At 41.2% G+C, this 21,107-nt stretch overlaps 1 protein-coding gene across 1 annotated transcript in view; it reads right to left on the bottom strand.

Annotated features, from left to right (window-relative positions):
• Window positions 1–1,872: 1,872 nt before the first annotated feature.
• NPR3 (natriuretic peptide receptor 3) overlaps window positions 1,873–21,107 on the bottom strand; it is a 40,507-nt gene continuing 21,272 nt past the window's right edge. Inside the window, exons 4-8 of the mRNA XM_074166856.1 lie at window positions 13,308–13,443; window positions 9,901–9,995; window positions 6,552–6,687; window positions 4,873–4,960; window positions 1,873–1,984 (exon numbers count right to left, since the gene is read on the bottom strand). Coding sequence (XP_074022957.1) covers window positions 1,873–1,984; window positions 4,873–4,960; window positions 6,552–6,687; window positions 9,901–9,995; window positions 13,308–13,443 — 567 coding nt within the window. The remainder of the gene's footprint in view (window positions 1,985–4,872; window positions 4,961–6,551; window positions 6,688–9,900; window positions 9,996–13,307; window positions 13,444–21,107) is intronic.

Consider the following 21,107-nt stretch of genomic DNA (forward strand, 5'->3'; position numbering starts at 1 on the left):
CACTCGCTCTTCATTCACTTCGAGCAATCCCAAAATGGTTTCTCTGAATTCACACTCTGGCTTCTCAGGGCCTAGAAGTTTTCTAGAACACAGGCTTCAGTGCCAGTTTTGAGATTAACTTTCAAGCCTGACTCTAACTGCTGAGACCAAAAAGTTCTACTTATGAATTAAGAATAGGATAAACCAAAAGACTTCACGCACTAGAATCATAGTCATAGATGGGTTTTCCCAGATGGTATTTCTATGGGTCTTCTTCACCACATTTATAATAGGTACTGTTCATTTCCATTTGTTGACTAGAAAGCAGAGAGCTCTCTTTTCTCTAGTATAAAATAACCTGTCGGTAGCTAATTCACCACAGATTCAGTTTTGCTCCTGCTAAAGTCAATGGCAATAGTCCCAGGGATACTGGTGGCAGCAGGACTAAAGTCAGCCCTAGAGTAGCGTTTTACCACCCTGATTCCTGAAGGTAGTTCCTTGTGTGTTTTATTGCTCACACAAGAATAGTTAGTCTCACTGACTAATGTAGGACTATTTAACATGTGAGAAGTTAATTCTTTTCAGGATTGGGCCCACCATCACACAGACAATTCAGTAACTGCATTTATATTGCTTAAATAGCTATATGAATGTTGCACATGCCTGGAGAAGAAAGTGGGGCAAAAAGTCCATTACTATCCATGAAGTCACTTCTCCTCCCCTAAATACCAGTTCTAAAATTTATTTACAGTTGTTGACTTTCCTGCATGTTACTCCTATCATAAAAAATGTCTTCAAAACATCCTCTCCCTTAATTTTTAATCCTACCAAAGCAAAAATAGATACTTTAATAGAAAAATACAAGATAAAAAATATCCTAAAAATAAAATGGTAGCATGGAATGTCATTTTTACACAAAAAAGATCCCCTTTTGAGTTGCTTCAGCTATACAAACACTTTCATATTTACAATTTTGGATGCAGTCCTGTGCTCACTGAAGTTAATGGGATTTGGCCATCGACTTCACTGGGAACAGGAACAGGCTCTACATGGACTATATTTACCTCTCTGAAAAGTCCTGGCAGTAGAGAGAAAAGAGCATGATAAAACACATATAAGACTGAGGAATCAGCCAGTCCTCTCCGGAGGCCTGATTGTCTTCTCTCTCACTATTTCACACCAATGAAACTCCTCCTTCACTGGAGTTTTACCTAACTCCCAGTGCCTAAGAGGGAGAATCAGTGCTTTTGATTGTGATACTGCACAAACAAGGATAGAATGGTTTGTGTGTGTTTCCACCTGCCTGACTTTCTCAGTGAAGTTAATTACACCCCAGTGGAGTTAATTGCACCCAAGTGCCAGTTCCCTCCAAGAACTAAACCCCATATTCCCAATCTTGTATCCCCTATAATCAATGGCAATGATTCAGTGATGCAGGATCATACCCCAAATGAATCCCTTTTTCCCTTTTGACAGCAACCAGCACCTGTGCCTGTGAAACCATATTTGATACCCATGGGTGAGATGCAATTAAGGAAGAAGGTTGTAGAAGCTAAAAAAATTCAAAAAGGGAACAGAATGAGGCATTCCCCATCAACTAAACCCAGATCTGCTGCCCTTGATATATGCCTTACGAGACACTGTTCGTACATATTAAGTACATCCAATAACATAAAATTGCATCATTTTCTTTTTTTATGAGATGAAAGGCCATGCGGCGTAATGTGATTAATAAATCATTCCTGAGCTTCTGAAAGAAATTAAGACAAGATCACTGCTTAAAAGAGTGAGTTCTTCAAGAGCCTCCTCTTTTTACACTGATGTCTTTGGTTGTGTTGTTTTCCCTAATTCTTTTTTCCCCAGGAAGAATGGGATTCTTTTTCTTCTTCTTCTTTATGCAGCAGAAAAATGAGATCTAATGGAGTCTTCACGTAACTGCCGATGTTTCCCCATGTTACAGTCCTCCTGTCGAGTTCGTCTCTCAATAGTTATTCTGTATTTCTTTCTGCATGAAAGGAGAGGAACAGAGTGAGAAATCCTTCCCCAGCTATAGAATAACAGGACTTCCCTTATAAAGAATGCCTGTAGGGGACAGCTGGGTGCCAGTTGAAAAATGAAATGTGGCAGAATGTGAAACCCTGGTCAAAGATTAAAGTAGTTTGCCTTGAAACATTCTACCCAGGCTCAAGAATGCCTGTTAATTTCTACACGGCAGTCTCAAAGCACCAAGACACAGACATTTTCTTCTTTGAAAATTTCTGATCTAAGTGATTAGGAAGTTTTTGTGAAGTGTCATGTGAACTGTGTCACATCACTGTTTTATATTGATCAAAGCCAAATTTCTTTCCAGTATATGAGGGGGCACTTTCTGGAGAGTTCAAACAACAGATCTGACTTGTTATTCAGTTGCGTTTCTCACTGAAACTATCTATTAACTAATCCTCCCATCTCCCTCTGAGAAACCTTCTGTGTTTGTAATGTCAGAGGAGGTAGTATGATGAATTAAGAGGGATGTAGAGGATAGATAAGAAGTAAATACAATTGCTCATGCATCAGACAGTTTTTCCTGTGTGTCTGCCTTTGGGGCCTTTTAAAGAATTCTGTTATGTTACTTTATACGTCAAACAAGCCCTCTGGGGGTTTTTTCAGTTTGCCCTTTAGTATCCAAATCTCTCCCGCAAACTCACAAGAAGATTCACATTTATATTTTATGCATTTATGCTTATACTGAGTTTCAGGACCAATTTTTCAGGAAGGTATTAGTCTAGCCCCATGTGCATGCAGTACTGCTTGTGCAGATGCATGACAAAAAGCTTGTATGCCAAGGGAAGCTCTGCTCCACTTGCATGTGTAGCAGGAGCAAGCGCTACGCATGTAGCAGTAGGAGAATGATTTTCAGAACACCAAGGTTTCAGTTTGGGTAACACATCTCAATAGAAAGTGGGAACCTACAAGTCCTGAAAAGATTCCCTAGACATTTGTGTCTGTATCAGTAGGCTCCAAAGTAACTTGAAAAACCTACGTTCTTTACTTCATTTATGTATTTTCTAGTCAGACCCTTCCACGGGTCAGAGCATGCACAGTAGCAGCTCATGCACAAGGACAGGTCCACGTTTTAGAAATGTAGCTCTTTAAATCCTTTGAAAGCTATGTATTAGAACTACTACCCAGATCTTTTAACAGTCTGCATGCACACTCAAAGCTGTGTTTGTATGCTCATTGGTGGTAATTACACATCCAAATGAGATGTAATCAGAAGGAACACATACAGTTTGAAAGGTACAGAAGCTGCAGGTACAAATTACTTGCAGACACACTATTTCTAGACCTGCATTTTCTGAAAATCTGACCTGTACATACTGATATGTTTTGTTTCATATGTTTATTCTAATGGTGGAATAACTAGAAGAGTTGTCCCTACTCCTGCTTTGAGTAGGTGCAATCAGATCTCCAGGATGAAATTCACTTGTGTCTTTAGATGTCTTCAACATGCAGAATTCTTCTGACAGAGTACCTGCAAATTCTTTCAGTCAAGCGAGAGAAACGGGCATTTCTATGAGGCATTCTTCTGACCTGGTTTAGCTTTTACATAAGCATGACATGAACTGCGCCAAAAAAAGTGCTAATTTCTCCCTCTGACCATAAATACAAAGACTGGGTGTTGAGCTCATGTGTGTACATCTACTTTTACAGACACCTTTGCTCATACGGATTTCCAGTTCAAATCTTTGTGTCAGATGACTAAGAGTTTAAGTTCTGTTCCTACAATGATGCTTTGTACAGTTTTATACCAACTCAGGATGTCTTTTGCATCATTTCTTGTCCTTACATACCAATTCCCTCCCTCCATGCTAAAAAAACCAACTAAAAATTAACATATGAGATTGGGAATGTATAAAAGATGTAAGAACCTCTGATGACATACACATGTTATTTTTTTCTTTTGTCTTTTAAAGACAGTCTTTAATCAGTCCCAGCTAACTTACCTTGTTTCAAACACAAATAACATACTATATAAGTACCAAATACACACAAGACTACCATCAACCTACAGAATTTCAGTTGTAATTAATTGGATGAATAATCCTGAATATCTTTTGAAACCCCAGATATGCTGGTGAATTGAAGCAGTTTTTCCTTGTTTCATTTTGTCAACATTTTATTATAAATAGGTTTTTATATGGATAAAATTATTTGATTCTTATATACAGAGGTTAATTCTATTCTCCTACCTGCCTTTTCTCTTACCGTAAGTGGATAAATTATAGTATATGTAAGATGCTGAACATGTATAACTAATTTACTCTGTCAGTGTCAGATCAACTCTCAAGACTTTAGATTCGCTGACTAACAGTGTAAGAATTACTTTATTTAAGCAGGAATAAAACACTGATCACCCTGCACTGACCTCAGCTTATTAAGTTAAATGCACAGCTTTGAAATCCAAATGCTCTCTTATACCAAAACAGAAATCTTTTCCTTCGTTCCAGTACAATTCCACTCAATACTCAAAAACTAAGCATGGTACCAGGCAGGTCATATAAATCTCTTGCATGATCACAGCCTGCACAATTGTGCTGGCAAAGAGTAGCAAACAAAGAAGGCTTTCAAGGCCAGGGCACTTTAGTAAAGAACTGTGAATGACTGGAACTCACTGGAATTACTTCCATGAGTAAAGTTACTCAGAGATGTACAGTGGTTACAGGATAAGTCAGTAAAATGATTTGGATATACACAAAAGGATAATCAAAGTGTGTTCACTGTCTTTGGCAGGAATGTTACCACAGATTATTGTGGCACCTCTCCATCTCCCATCAAGGATGTGCTGGCAGGAGCCAAGAGGTTTGTGTGAGGGGCAAAGAGTTTACAGAACTTTCAATGAATTGGACTAACCTGAAAAAGTAAAAAGCCATAAGCAGTCCTGCTCCGAGCAAGGCGCCCACAACTATTCCTGTAACTGCTGATTCTCCTAGACCACCTGCTTGAAGAGGGGAAAAATAAACAATCAGGGTTCATATTGAGAACTATTTGCATTCACATATTGGAAAATACACACAACTAGGAAATGACTGACCAACATCAGATAATAACTAAAGCCTTTCAGAGCTCAGGACCCCATGGAAACCTCTTCCTTAGTTCCAGTTTCTGCATGTTTATTTTTCATCCTTGCTTTCTTTGGGGTTAAAGAAGCCCCCAAGATCAGTGTCAGATGAAGACACAATTCTAGAGATTTGATACACAGGAATGTTGTTCAGAAACTGGTCTGGACAGCTTGGTCTGAATCATAACACAGACTGGGATTACAATGACATGCGTAATAGGACTCAGCACTGAATATGCCCTGAGTAATTATAACAGAAACAAACTAATTTCACCTGGTTTAGCATCAAAACCCTCTATCACCCAGGTTTATTAAAATGACAGTATGATTATCCAACAGCTCCTCAATTTTATTTTTTTTCTGAACCTGTGCTCTTTCAAGTTAAAGCCATATGAGCTGTGCCTTGTTCCAAATCTCAGCAGAGGCAGACCAGCGAATCCAAGTAGGGACTGTCACTACAAAGTGCAGGACAGCTGAAGAACAATGGCATTTTCACGTGAAAATGCCTTTTCCATGACTATCTGAGTTCGTGGAAAGGAACAGAGAAATATTAAGCAAATTTTCCTCCCTTTTCCATGACTACCTGAGTTCATGGAAAGGAACAGAGAAATATTAAGGAAATTAAACTGCTCCCTCTTCTTCATTTATCCTTGATGCCTTGAGGGGAATTCTGCCTGTACATCAGGATGTGTGGAAGGAAGAAGGTGCATAGCTACACCATGCTGAGCACAGAGGGTATGGCCTGGAAACAGTCTCTACAGCATGTACGTACACACAAGTTTGTCAGGGATCAAAGAATCATCAGGCTGCAGATACCTTTTCACCGAAGGAATAGCAATTTGTTTCCTGTGAAAAATTAAGACCACCCATTGCCACTGAGGCACCACTATCTTCCTACACTTATCTTCTTGCAATGTCCTGCTCACTACAACGTGGTCTGCAAAGTCAGTACACTGGAAAACGAGGACACCTTCTCTTGGAGGGTAGTCCCAGCCTTCTGGATTCACAGGTGTTGCCCCATTCAACTGACTTTTCTTCTCAGCCTACTGGCCGCCTTGCAGTGTCTTCCCATAGCACTGAAAATCATTCTGCACTGGGAGAACAGTGCTCCCATCAGCACTGGCCTCCCCAGCTGCTAATTATCAATACGATTATTCTGTGTTTGGGGTTTCAGTTATATCCGTCTTTCTGGCTAAAAGAGATTCTACCTTTTAGCCCTTGGAAAGTCTTAAGGCCTCCAGGGCCCTGCATCATGATTACTGTCATGCTTAAGTTCAGGGAAGTGATTCAGACCACATACTACCCACGGCTGTGAGACCGTAACTTCCCAAACAGTCAGCAGAAAGACACAGTCATGATGTCTCAGCTGAAGAACTGTGCTAAGAAATTTAATAGGGCCCGTTATGTTGCATCACCACATGGATTCCTCTCTCTGTCAGCCTGGGCAGAAGAATTAAGTCACTAAACTTACATGATTTACAGGGTGTATTGTTTGTGTGCTCTGAAACTCGGCTTTCATCTAGTCGCAGCCTGCCGTGATTCCAAGGATATTTCACATTTGATCGAATCTCAAAACGCCCCTGCTTTCCGTAGTAGTCCCCGATCACCTACGCAAAAAAGAAAGGAATGAAAAGATTTTCCTATCAACTTAGGGAAGTAAAATAAACAGGAGAGTGGCATCACTCACTTGGACTCTGTGGCAGGATGTTGAATCACAGAGAGCAGGGCTGAAGGGGTCTGTGGGAGTGTAAGTAGTGCATGCCCTGGCCCTGGGCAGGATCAGCTAAACAAAAGCATTCCTGACAGATGTTTATCTAACCTGTTCTTAAAAGCCTCCAAAGAAGGAGACTTGACAATTCCTGTAGGTAATTATTCTAGAACTTAGCTGTCCTTACTGTCAGTGGTTTTCCCTAACATGTAACCTGAATCTCCCTTGTTGCAATTATCCATCATTACTTATCAAATTGCCAGTGGACGTAGAGACTCTTCCGTTCTGAAACATCATCTTACATATTCACAGGCTCTTATCTGGTCTGCCCTCAGGCTTCTCTTATGTAAACCCACAAGTTTAACAAGAAGACAAGTTATTTTAATCTTCTGAATATTCTTCCTGCTCTTCCTGGGCTTTCCTCAATTGCTCCATAGTTGGTTGAGTGCTCAGAACTGTCACCCAGCTCAGTGAGGGCATCATTTCAAGTACCTTGTAGGCTGAAGCTCCCAGCTACACACTCGAGGCTGGACTTTTCTATTTTGCAAGGATCTGGAGGCACTTGATCATGTTCAGCTAAAATCTTCAAATCTTCTGAGGAACTACAACAGAACTTGTCATTCTCCATCTTGTATTTCTGCAGTTGTTGATATTTACACAGAAAGAGTCTTTCATGCTTATTATTCTGGTGACATGGACTATTATTTCAGGTCAATTCATCAAGGTACTTTAGAATTTCAGTCCTGTCCTCAACAGTAAACCCAGGCTTTACTCAAGATAACATACATTGGATCTACTGCAAAGCTGCTGGACTAAATTGTGCTGACAGCAGTAAGTCACTCATCTGAAAATAGTTCCAGAAAAATCTATGTACAGTAATAAAGGCCAAATATCATGACACTGAAGTAGTCAGAAGTGATGGCAGAAGCCCATCAAAAGACGTATTTGCCCTACCATATATTAATGGATAAAACCCATATATTAATACACTGGGTTTAGAATTCAAGCCACTGATAGCCTGTTCAAATCTTTCACTTAAATTTCATTTTGAAGGAAGAGTTAAAAGATAGCATTTGACCTGGTTAGAGATATAAAGGTAGATTTTACACTAAATAAAGGAGCTAATTTCTCTCCTAGTTTTGCAACGGGGAGATAAATCCTTGGAAGAAAGACTTTTTTTAACATTTGTTCAAAAATAAAGGCAAATTCAGAAAACTGGAAAAAGTAGAGGGGGAAAAAGACCTCAAAGATCATTTGCAGGCAGCAGACTATTCATTAAGAGATTGTTTAATTTATCAAACAGAAGTGGGAGAGTCTTCTACTAGCAAGGCTTATTAAAATATGAAAGCATGCAGAAAGGCTTAAGAAGAACAAATAGCTATAAGCAGCGACCAAACAGATTCAGAACAGAGGTAAGATATATATTTTTAAAGAGCAAGAGTGGTTAAACAGTGGAACAAACATCGAGGGAGCAAGCAAGGCAGTCCCTGTTCTTCAGTGTCTCCAAAGGAAAAACTAATGCCTGTTACAGCGTGAGCTTTAGTCACATGTAAACTACAGGGCTCCATACAAAGGTAAGAAACCTGCCTGCCTGTAACACAGCAGAGGTCAAAGTAGGTAATCTGGTGTTTTCCTCTAGCTTTAAATGCTGTGAATGGACCTGGGAAAACAGCTTTGCCTAAACCCCCGTTCATCTGGCTCAGTTCAGCTGAGAAACATTCTCATAGGGACACAGAAAAAAGTGGCAAAATGCATAAAACAAGGCACCAAAGAACCAAGTTTTCAGTGTGAAGCACATGGGTAGAAATGAATGCAGCAGACAAAAGTAACAAGTAATCACATGTAAAGTATGTTAATTGCATGTCTATTTATATACATCATAAACAAAGCAGAGGAAATTAAATTTGCAATATAGTAAAAGGAGAAATGTAGCATCAAAGAAATAAAAGATTGCAATAATTAAATTTCAAATGAAAGAGCAGTGGAAGGAAGGGGAGGGGAGGGGTTTTAAATTGATAGAAGAGACAAAAAGATAATGGACTGAACGAACAGAAGAGATACAAGTTGTCCAAACCAAAGTTATCCCAACCAATTTCTACTCCTAGCTTCAATTAATGATGATTTATCCTATCTCTGGGAGTGCCTGCAGTTTACTGCTGTAGTTTTTCAGCCACTTTCACATACCAAAACACACTAGACATCCTCATGCTTTTAAAAAAGGCTTCTTGAGTTTGTCTCTGCAGCAGCACTGACAGGAACAATGTAACTTCACCAGACCCAAATCCACACGTAGAAACGTCCAGCTCAGATTTACTGCTCCTTTACGTTTGAGTTTGATGAAACAGGGGAGGCCAGCAAAGCTCAGGTTGATGCTGACTTGGCAACTAACAGAAGCTTTACGCTGCAGCTGGAGTTAGGGTAATGTATGCATTAATAAACTCAACCCTGTCATGCTATTCTCTATGTGCAGCTGGTGCTATTTCTCATAGACTGTTTTTCACAGTCTAGCTGCTCCCACTCCTGCTGCATCCAGTGGAATTATCCACATGGTGTATATGGATCTGTCTGATTAAGATGTCTCTTAAACGTTGAAAACAAAGTGCTCAGGTCTCACTGCCTGATAAACAAGGTGAGGCAAGGTCTGCACTCCTGCCTGTGGTTGACCACAGGGTAAGATTAACATACCTGTACTCACTGTGTTTATACATCACGGTAACTTGTGCATCCCTGTTGCTGTAAGATTAATCTTTCTTCTTACCAATGAATAAGGTCTTGTTCATTTTAAACAATAATTTATCATATTCAAAATTTATCAGTGCTTAACTAGCTTATGAGATTTCACTCTTTCAATTTTAAAGCTTCCAGCATCATGTGAAGAAAGATGCATTGTTAGAGGAAATAGGTTAAGAAAGTTTAAAAAAAACTCAGGACAACTACTTCAAGTTAATTATTTTACAGAAAGGATTTTGTCTCCAGGTTGATAAGATTAAGCAATACCATTTTAATAGGTATATTGAATAAACAGGTGCCCACCAAGTAAACAGATGATACCATGTTACGTTACACTGGCCAGCTCATCAGTGGCCAATTGCAATGCTGATTGCTTCCTTACCTCTTGTGTGCCTGCCTCTGGGTCCGTCATTCCAATCACAGAGAAATCCCCGTATCTGTCTCCATTGGCATCAATGGACACCTGCCCTGCAATGCCTAAAGAATGGCATGTAAGGAATTAGAAAATTAATTAGTTAAAATACCAAGCCCTTCCAAGAAAAACAAGAAAACAGTGCACAGGTTTTTACAGACCGATATGACAGGAAATCTCATCAGTCTCTCAGCATTTTTGTTGGCATTCCAAAAGAAATTGTAATTTCATCTCGGTGTCTGCATTCCTGAATTCTTAACATTTCTCCTTTTTAAATATCAAATGTGTGAGACTGCTTGGGGAATATGTGAGAAAAATCTAATCCAAAAGCCAGCATGCAAGAATAAAAGACAAATATATTTAATGTGAACTATTTACAGAGAGCCTAACCCTGAAATATCTAACAATAACTCAATAAGGAGAGTCCAGCTCATGTGCTGCATCGGACGCAGGAGCACAGCCGTACACCCCACCGACTGATGGGGTTGGTGCATCCATACAGTGTTGTTTCTATCTGATGGGATACTGGAGGGGGCACAGACAAGGGACACCACGTGCACTATGTATGCCTTTACATAGGATTAACTGCATAATACGGTGCTATTTGTTTTATATTTTTAGACCCCCAGTTCAATTCCTTCCATTACAAGTTCTAGGAAACTTTATGGAAATTGGGAATCATAAACTCATATGGTAACTAAAGTTTGAAGAGGCTTCCGGAGGGCTCGAGTCCAACCTCCCACTGAGCAGGATCATCCAGAAGTCAGAATAGGAGGATGCTCAGGGTTTTATTTGCTCTTCAAAGCCTCCAAGGGTGGAAACTGCACAACCTCTCTGGGGTAACATGTTCCAACCATCATGGTGAATAAACACCTCCTTGTATTCAGTCTGAACCTCTCCTTTCAATGTATGCCCTTGTGTAAAAAGAGCATGGCTCCAACTTCTTGCAGTTTAAGTCAAACAGGTTCTTAAAATCCATCACACAATACCAATTAACTATGATGAAGACACTGTAAGACTTTGCTGATACGCTTTATCACCTCAAATATTCTCAAATGTGATCCTCCACTGCCTGACACCAAGCACAGCCATTTATACCAGTGCAAGTCAAACCAGCATCAGTATACATCCATGTTGCACCAACTACATGACTAGAACAGGCACAAAGCAGTAGAGAATGAGGTTCTCACTGACTGTAAATCAGAAGACCAAGGTCAGATATTCAGCCAGAGTATAAATTCCCCTCAACATACCTCATGATAGAAAACAGGCAACAGAAATTAACACACCTCCATTTATCCTGTCTCTGTTCCCATTTAGTGATGCCAGGTATTTTTAAGCTTACTGTGATTTTCAAAACATGTAGTGATCATCAAAAAATTATTCTCAAGTATCTGTTTCACTATAACAATGCAGTAATCAAACAATTGCCAATTTGATTTTTGCAGGAAAACAGAATGGATATAAAAAAACCATTTGGCTGTGAAAGCATCAGAAGAGGCCACTACGAAGAGCTGCAACATCCTTGCCTACATGGCAATTTGGATTCTCGATCTGATAGGAGGTGTTAATTGGAATGGACACCTTCCTGGCCTAATAAAGCCAAAATTCAATTTTTGTAAGTTGGTACTAAAACTTGCTGAAACTCAGAATTCCTATGTTTGCTTGGTTTTTTTAATGGGAAAGACTAATTTTTAACTTTTCCATCTGAATCAAAACAAAGAGTTTGAAATGTCAACAAAGTTGAAGTGAGTTATAAAGCTTCAGTCCTCCAGTAGAGCCTGGTGGGTGCATGCATGGACCATACTCTGACATACTGCATCTGCTTCAGAGAGGGGCCCCCTTAATCAAGGGTCATGATTTTCCTAAAAGGACTGGCTTGAAAGACATCAAGTTACAGGACTCCTTCAAAATCAGCTTTATCCTTGCAAATTATGTCCAGCAAAGTACCGACACAGGTAGGAGATGGTATATGACTTACATGGCATTTTGACCTTTTCAACTGCACCCTCATAGCTCAACTTTACAGCTACGTTTTCAGAATAGCTGTGACTGGGCAACCAGCAACAACAAACTGGTTTTCACAAGTGGGGAAAAAGAATTTCCCCCTCCCCAGATGGTTTTACAAGAAAGGTGTGAGAATCAACCATGTAACCTGCATGGAAGACATGGTACTATGAGACTTGCATGGGCACACCAGCTGGTGGCTTCTTGGAGCGAGAAGCCGGAGTAGAGAAAGGACAGCCAGGCTGTGCTGGGGCATCTGTTCATACACAGGATTGTCAAACAGTGAGGGACATCCAGACTCCCTCTGTAAAAACAGTGTGTTTTGGGAAGCCACGGATGCAAGGGAGGTAATGGGACATCAAGCACAATCTCCAGCTGGTGCACAGCTCCTTATGTAACCAGCACAATTTAAAGCAATCCCCGTGTTGCCTTTAACTGCCCTGGGGACCCTTTTGCCTTGTGTTCAGGCCACAATTTGAGAACAGAAAAGAGGTTTGGAGCTGCTGTCCTTCTTGCCTTCCTCTGCTATGTCCAGTCTGTTCTTGGAGCAGAGAACCACTGAGGTTTTTCCTACACATTCAAATTAATCATTCGCTTCTTATCTAGGGGAAATGTTTCCTTCTCTTAGGCATTTCCATAGGAAATCTTGCCAATCCTACACCAAAAGACTGGAGTATTACAAGAGATGGATAGGGAAATTCTAAGAGATGACAGATGAATCCAATAATCCATTTCTTTATTACGATCCCTACCTGGCAAAAGTACTTGCATTGCTCTGCATCAGCAGGGTGACATAGAAGTGCCAGTTGCACTGAGGAACTGCAACCCACCGGATTAGACACAGAAAGACTCAGTGCTGTTCAGCTGCTGCCTTTGAGATAACACACACAGCTCCTGAGAGGAGGCTGGAGGGAAATCCTTCCAGGGCCCAAAGGAGCCCCGTCAAGAAACAAAAAAAAAACCCCAACCTGGCACCTGCCTGCTTCTATCCATTCCCAGGCTTTTAAGATAAAATGTCAAATGGAAAAAATGAGTCAATCTCGGAGCTAGTAGATGCACATGAGTAAACCAACCAGCTGTAATCTTTTCAAAAACAATGAAGGAGCCTGAGAAAATTATTGGTATTTCTTTAGAACATCAGTGACGGTCATTAAATTGTTCAGTTTTTTGAGCTGAATAAGACCTCAAGGGCTGGTGCAGAAAAAAGTCAGACTAGTGAGCTATATGAACCAGCCTTAAAGATGTATATGGTTTCATATGGCTATTTTGCTCTCATTTAAGGGTGGAAGAGGCACAGGTCCTTGCTCTGCACACAACAAAGACCTGTATTTTTTTGACACTGAAAACTGGAATTCCATATTAACTCTTACCTTCATATGTTCTGTTCCGTGTTTGCTGAACAATTTTTTCCCCATCTTTCTTACTGAAACCAAACTTCAGGACTTCCTGTAAAGCTAGAGCATAAAGAAGAATAGCATCGTGGAATCCTTCCACAAACATGTTCACCTGAAAAAAAAAAAAAAAAAGCAATGGTAATTGACACATGAAAAGCTTTTCTTCCCTATGGAATTGATTTACTAGAAGGAATCTCCAAATTAAACACAATGACTAATTTGGAGGGTTATTTTCTCAACTGCTGGAACACAAAGGAATGTCTCAAAAAAACCCGGGGGTGGGAAATGGGAACTTTTGACCCATTTTTAAGAACAGTTAGCCACTATCTGCTATTCTGAACATTCAAATCACACTTTAATGTTGTGTCTGAATAGCTCTGCAGATAGGGGAGAAATTTGCAGATCACAGTTCCCATGCCCAGATGCACAAATTCTGCAGCTGACCATGTGAGATCCTGTAAGGTGCTGAGCACCTTCATCCCACAGCACTGAGTACGTCCTCCTCCCTCTGCACCGAGGACTTAGCACCTCTCAGATTGGGAAGTACGTTCTGCCATGATTTTTTTGGAGAGCACAACTGGTGGATTTGCTTGTTTAATGATTACCACTTCCATTTCTGGCCCTTGTTCAGCTGAGCATCTCTCCACTAGCAAATGAGCAATGGAGGAAACTACTTACCCTCTACAGTAATGCATTCTCTGGAACTGCCATGAGAACACTTTCCTGTCCTTTACAGTTTTTTCATAAGTGACATGAAATGAATGAAATGTTGCCTTCTAACCCCAATATAAAAGACGACTGCTGCCAACCAGCTCTGTCTCCCACCAGTCTACATAGGCAAGCCTTTGGTCTACATCACTGTGAGCAACGACAACAGTTAAAAGCAAAGTGCTGCAGCAATATGACAGGCTTGGTCACGGGAGCCTGGTGTGCTTCAGTGATGAAGCAATAATTATTTTAGGAGCTAAGTTCAGATGGAGACCCATCTGCAGAAGCAGACACACATGGCTTGAGCAGCACAGGTATTCCTCTTCTGTAAGCGGCAACTCACATCTCAGCAGTGCAATGCACCCTGGCTTGATGCACAATAATTCAGAGTTAGTTATCTTTTCAGCTGCAAGAAAGATATTCTCATTCACTCACAGTTTCATTACAACAGAAAAGCTCCTGACATCCCAGCAAAGGTGTAATCTACAATTATACTACATTATGGGTGTCTCTTATTCCCATTTCCAGTGAACAACCCACCTCTACAAATATTCTCCTGGATAGAAACAACATTTAGCTTATCTCCCCTTCAGTGTATCTAAATTATTTAAACTGTTGGTAAATAAAGTGCTACTCGAACTTTCACAGCTTTAGCTGGACATTAAACATGTTAAAAGATAAAGACATGTAGCCAGTTAAGTAAATAACTGCTCCATAGATAAAAAGTATTACATAGTTGATTGGCTAAGCCAAACTATCCAAGCCTCTGGTAATGTAATTACATGCAAGACATTCCTTCACTCTTAAACCGGTTGCCAACAGTAAGGGGAATTCTGGAATTATTTACTGATAATACAAAAGTTTACATTGCTCTGACATTTCAAATTGGGAGTTTTAGATAACTCCAACCTACGTTTCATTAAGAAAACGCACCAACAGTTTAGAGGAAGAGCTACAGAAGGCGCAGAACAGCTCAGCTCAGTCTGACAGCCAAAGACTAACAGGCAGCTGCAGTTATTTTGACCTAAGGAGAAAGCATGAAAGAAAAGGCGAAACAGGCTTTTGGTGGAATAACAAGAGCTGATGGTCAGAGTGCACACTAGGACAGGCTTTGCCAGTGTGGGGGCTTAATTTTTTAGAATTGAAAAGAAAAAAACAAACCAAGAAACCACAAAGCTTGACAAGTGCTTTATGTGCCAGTGTTAGAATCCGAGTGGCCTGTGGATGATCAAACATGGGCTTTCTTGACATGACACTCATTCTCTCAGGAGAGAAATGAGTCTCTCTAGTTGCTTTACCTCCCTGCTGGCTGATTTACAGCTTGTGGCTGGCATCCGTTTCAAGGAAAGCTATTTGTCACTTCCTTTGTCCATGGCAAAGACTTCTCAGCGTAACACAGCAACCTTCAAAATCTATTTTGTCAGTTTATTTGCTCAATCTGAAATCTACCCATGCCACCAGCCTGAAAAACCTCCTGTAGACAACGCAGATTTGTCACATAAGCCCTGTCAAAACTCACTTGGCAGTTTGGGAGGCTACTGCCACAGCCCCTCACCTTGACTCTGGCCCAAAAGCCCTGACATTACACACAAAAAATCACATTAGAAAATAATCAGAAGATCACCTGTGCCACCTATCAGTTTCTCATGCACAAGACCTTTCACCAAGGAAGGTGAAACACTTTCTGGTCAGTGTTTATTTGAATTCTAGAATGCCTGACAGTCAGAATAAATAATAGTTACAAAAATCCCCATCCTTCCTTTGCTGCAGGAAAAGGGTTAAAAGGGGCTAGAAGAAGTATATGTTCCACGGATGTTTCAAATAGGGATGATAGTAAATGTGAAGATGTCTTCACAGGTTGCTCAAAGGTCTCCATGGTAATTAATAATGTGTGGTTCAACATTAGACAGCACTCAGGACAAAACTAAACACATCATAAAAGATACTAAAGGTCCACTAATCTTGTAGGTAATTAACAGTTCTTTTAGTTGAGCTCTAATAAAAAGCAGAACTTTTTGATTATAGTATTTTCCATTTGATTTATGCTGGTTTTTTAATTACAGGTGCAAGCTGAGCTCCAAATGATCATAATTTGCACATCGGGTCTACTAAAACATTGCTGCCCCTGACCTGTACTGCACAGCAGAGCCATTCCTCAGTGTGTGTCATCAACAATACCAGTTGCAGCAGAGAAGCTGTCAAGTTTGCTAAACATGTTTGGAGGCTGCAATACAAATATGTGGAAACCGCCACGCTGAGATACCTTCGGTATTACTTCCACATCCCATGCATGGTACCATATAATTAAAGAGCAGGTAAGCTAACTGTGTAGCTGGATGAGATAAACATACATTTATGCCTTTTATTTTCCTACCTTTCTACTCTAATTAACCATCTTCCATTAGAAAAAAAAAACAAACCCTCTCCATGGAAATCACATAAATAAATTTTACACAGTTCAAAGTTATAGTTCCCCAAGCAGCTATAGCGTGACCACACTATTCATATATACCAAGGTGTTAACAGCATACACAGCAACGCAAAATACTACTGACATGGAAGACGGCCAAGCTACAGCTATGCAGGACCCATAATTTTCCATATCCTGCCCACTGACTGTTAAGTAAGCTTATTCTCTTCCATCTGGAACTGCCCAGCTCTGAATCACAGCAATTATAGCAATTCATACCACTTCAGTGCTAGGTGGGAACGATCATCATCACTTTTTCTCTACTGCAAAAGCAAACGGCTAACATTCCCCAAACTCAGTTTCTGCCATCTACTTCCCAGTCCATCTGCAGTGATTTTCAAGTTGTCAAACTATAGTCCCAGCCAAAATCAGTGAGGACCCTGGGGGACTGCACAGGGCGTACCCACAGTTTTTGCAAAATACTTGACATGATGCTCAGGTGACCTAATGCCCACTGAAAGTCCACTGGTATTTCACCCTCTTTCCGATCAGTCCACAGGAACGAAACTTTAAGTAATCAAGTATGGAAGTTTGATCCTACAGACACATGAAGCTCACCTAACCTCAGGACTATGAATACTGTAAACAAACCATCATGAATTTTAGCAATAGTGTTACACTATATAACTATACCATGACACAGTAAAATTATGGAAATGAAGTTCAAAGGCAGCAAAACATCTTTACAGTTTAGGTAGGTGTTTTTCTACTATCTCATGCAGTTTCAATGTATCTCAATAAAACAGTCTTTTTCTAAGCAGTTCTAATTTAACTGTCAGTTCTCTCTTTTTAATCCTCCACCAAGCGAGTTATAATTATGGTCCTTCCTTTACGAGCTTTTCCAAGAAAACCTGACGTAGCTAACTTTTTTACATGCATTTCTTGACACGTATCTTTGGTTGTCTTCTGCCAATTGACTCCCTATCCAGCAATATACTCTTCACTTAATTTTGGAGCAGGGATTTTTCTCTTTTGTAACATTTGCTGATGTTACACACTCCCATTGAGGACATCACCACCGCTGATGTGATTGTTACAAGTACTTCTTTATGCTCCTGGGATGCCCAGGGGCCCTCACCAGTTCCTTGATGAGTTGCTATGCCCTTGATCTGAGCTACACAAATCCAGAACAAGGTGCTCATGATCTCCATACAATAGATTACATGCTTTTTTTTTTTTTTTTTTTTTAAGATAAAATATGATTGTTACAAACCGATTTTCTGTTAACATAAACTCAATGAGAAACTCTGGGTGGAAGTGAGATGTAGACTGAGAATGTGAAGCTGGGGGAAGAATATCCTTGCATCTAAGCATTGCCGGGCAAATAGCTGAAGTGCATTTCAAACCAGTAACACCGTGTCGAGTTTCAGCTTTGCAGCAATTTATTAGTCCTACTGCCATAACACTACTGCATATCATCCTGCATGTTACCATCATAACGGGATTAGCACAGCTCTTATTATCTCATTGTCCAGCTTCTCAGATCCTCACATGATTTCTTAAGGCGACTATTCAACAGAAACTCACAGAGTTCCTAAATCTCACCTGTGGATAACAGCTACTCCCATGCATTCCTAATATCTAAGTCTACCCTCTTTTAGTTTAGAACCGTTACCCCTTGTCCTATCACTACAATCCCTAACAAAAAGTCCCTCTCCAGCTTTCCTGTAGGCCCCCTTTTGGTACCAGAAGGCTGCTGTCAGGTCTCCCCAGAGCCTTCTCTTCTCCAGGCTGAACAACCCCAACTCTCTCACGCTGTCCTCATAGCAGAGATGCTCCAGCCCTCTGATCATCTTCATGGCCTTCCTCTGGACTTGCTCCAAGAGGCCCTTGTCCTTCCTGTGCTGAGGACTTCAAAGCCGGATGCAGTACTCCAGGTGGGGTCTCACCAGGGTGGAGTAGAGGGGCAGAATCATCTCCCTTGACTTGCTGGCCACGCTTCTTTTGATGCAGCCCAGGATGTGGTTGGCTTTCTGGGCTGTGAGCACACATTGACGGCTCATGGTGAGCTTCTCATCAACAAACACCCCCAAGTCCTTCTCCTCAGGGCTGCTCTCAATCCATTCTCTGTCCAGCCTGTATTTGTGCTTGGGACTGACCCAACCCACATGCAGGACCTTGTACTTGGCTGAACTTCATGAGTTTTGCATGGTCCCACCTCTCAAGCCTGTCCAGGTCCTTCTGGATGGCAACCCTTCCCTCCAGCGCGTCGACCACACCTCACAGCTTGGTGTCATCAGCAAACTTGCTGTGGGTGCACTCGATTCCACTGTACATGTCTCTGACTAAGAGGTTGAACTGCACCAGTCCCAGCACCAACCCCTGAGGAGCGCCACTTGTCACTAGTTGCCACTTGTACATCAAACCACTGACCGCAACTCTGAGTGTGACTATCCAGCCAATTCCTTGTCCACTGAGCGATCCATCCATCAAATCTGCATCTCTGCAATTTAGAGACAAGGATGTTGTGCAGGGCAGCATCACATGATTTGCACCAGTCCAGGTAGATGATGTCAGCTGCTCTTCCCTTATCCACCAATGCTATAACCCTATAAAGCCATCAAATTTGTCAGACATATTTTGCCTTTAGTGAAGCCATGTTGACTGTCACCAACCACCTCCTTATTTTTCATGTGCCTTAGCATAGTTTCCAAGACAATTTGCTCCATGACCTTGTCGGGCACACTGGTGAGACTGAACAGCCTCTAGTTACCCAGGTCTTCCTTTTTTCCCTTTAGAAGTATGGTTTGCCAAGCCTCTGACTGAAGATGCTCTTCCCCTTCTCTTGACAGATGGATCCCATCAGCCCTCAGTGGACAAGGTTTCTCGAAGTGAGTTTCAAGGCCTAAGTATCCAAATCCCTGGCTGTGGCACCAGTCCTGTAGCCTTTTGTTGATTTGCCAGATTCAACTGGCCCTTTCAAACCCCTTCCCTCTGACTGGGAGGATTAATGAAAAAACTACCTGACCCAACCTTTTTTCACAGAGATCACATCACTGTGAAACCAGCCCAGCAACTGGAAAGAAGGATAAAGCAGTAAAACAGTTAATCGCCTAATACTAAAAAAACAGCCTGTTTGCTCAGTGAACCAGACCACTTCCCTAACTGAGCTGGATCTTAGCGGTTCAAAGAAACAGGAAGGGAAAGAGAAAAATAATAGAAACACATGCCTTCTCCAGAGAAGGCCATTTCCTCAATATTTAATTCACAACTGAAAAAGAACATATGGCATTATACCAAATTCTGGACAATGGAGCTGTAGCCAAGGACAGCCTCCTACTGTAGTGACTGATATCAACTCTCTATAAATACCTGCTAAATACACGGGACCTGCTCAAGAACACGTGATGCCAGAGCTCAGGACTTGGGTTTCTAAATGACAGGTAACTGTACTAACTCTCATTTGTTATTTGGGGATGGAACCAACATCTCTCCCCAGAAAACAAGGATAAGCATTCCCCAGTTAAGTGTCATATAACACTAAAACCTTGTGCAGAGAGAGATTTATCCAAATGATTCAAATTGTTGCATCAATTTCCTCTTTCACAGGGAGCCAGTGGAAACCCATATGAGACTTTTCATATAGAGGAGCATGTGACTTTAGAATGTGAATGCTGCAAACTGAGGTTTATAATCTGCTTTCAAATTACTGCTTAAAAATTCAGCACTGCAGTCAAACAAGACATCGGTTCCCTTTAACTTTAAGGAGGCTTTTTCCATCAAGGCTGCCTGCTTGCGTCCATCTCCTCAATGGAATTTATTGGTATGGCAGTAATGCTGAGCTCAGAGGAGATGAAGACATGTGCCTCCACCTAAGCACTCTGCACACCAGGCAATGTGGCGCCCCAGCATGAGGACTTTGCAGTTGAAGTGCAAGTTGAGAGAGAAGGCGCAGAAAAACCAAGGTGATGGTTACTTCTGGGAAGGGAACAGTGGTTACAGCCCAACAGCTGCCCTTCTCCATCACAGAAGAGCCTGCAAGCACCGTTTGAGAGACAAGACGTATAGAAAGATCCCTGCTTTTACTACACCTTCTGTTTAATTTGGACATAAAGACGCTCTGCTGCAGCTAAGTTCTTTCCCTTCAGGGTCAGACTGTGCCTTTGCCTGCCTGCACCGTTCAGCCATGCATCTGACCAGCTGGTACAAGAGCTGATGTGCACCCCGAGCATGCCAAACCATTGCTACCCTTGCTCCACCAAGACAAGAGGATGCTTACTCCAACGGGACTGAAATACCACCAGTCACAAACTCCCATCCACTTTAAAGCCTTCTGACCAGAAGCCAGACCGTTCCACAAAACAGTCAGCTGAAATAAAAGAAATTAACAAAAAGAAAATAAAAGTATATTAACAACCAATACCTGGGATTTACTTAAAGAAGGCTGCCAGTTTCAGGGAGTTAAGGGATTTTGTCAGTGAAGGTTATTTTCTTGCTAGGGAAAGAAAATAACCACAAAGACAGCTCCTTTGCTCTTATATCTCATCCTCATTCTTCATGCTCTCTTCCTTGTTTTTCTTAACACCCCACTCTTGAAAAACTGGTATATTCACCCACTGTCATCCAGCTGGGGCAGCCACAAGTTGCTCTTTTGTTTC

Source organism: Numenius arquata, chromosome Z (genome assembly GCF_964106895.1).
Source record: "Numenius arquata chromosome Z, bNumArq3.hap1.1, whole genome shotgun sequence".
Taxonomy (NCBI): domain Eukaryota; kingdom Metazoa; phylum Chordata; class Aves; order Charadriiformes; family Scolopacidae; genus Numenius; species Numenius arquata.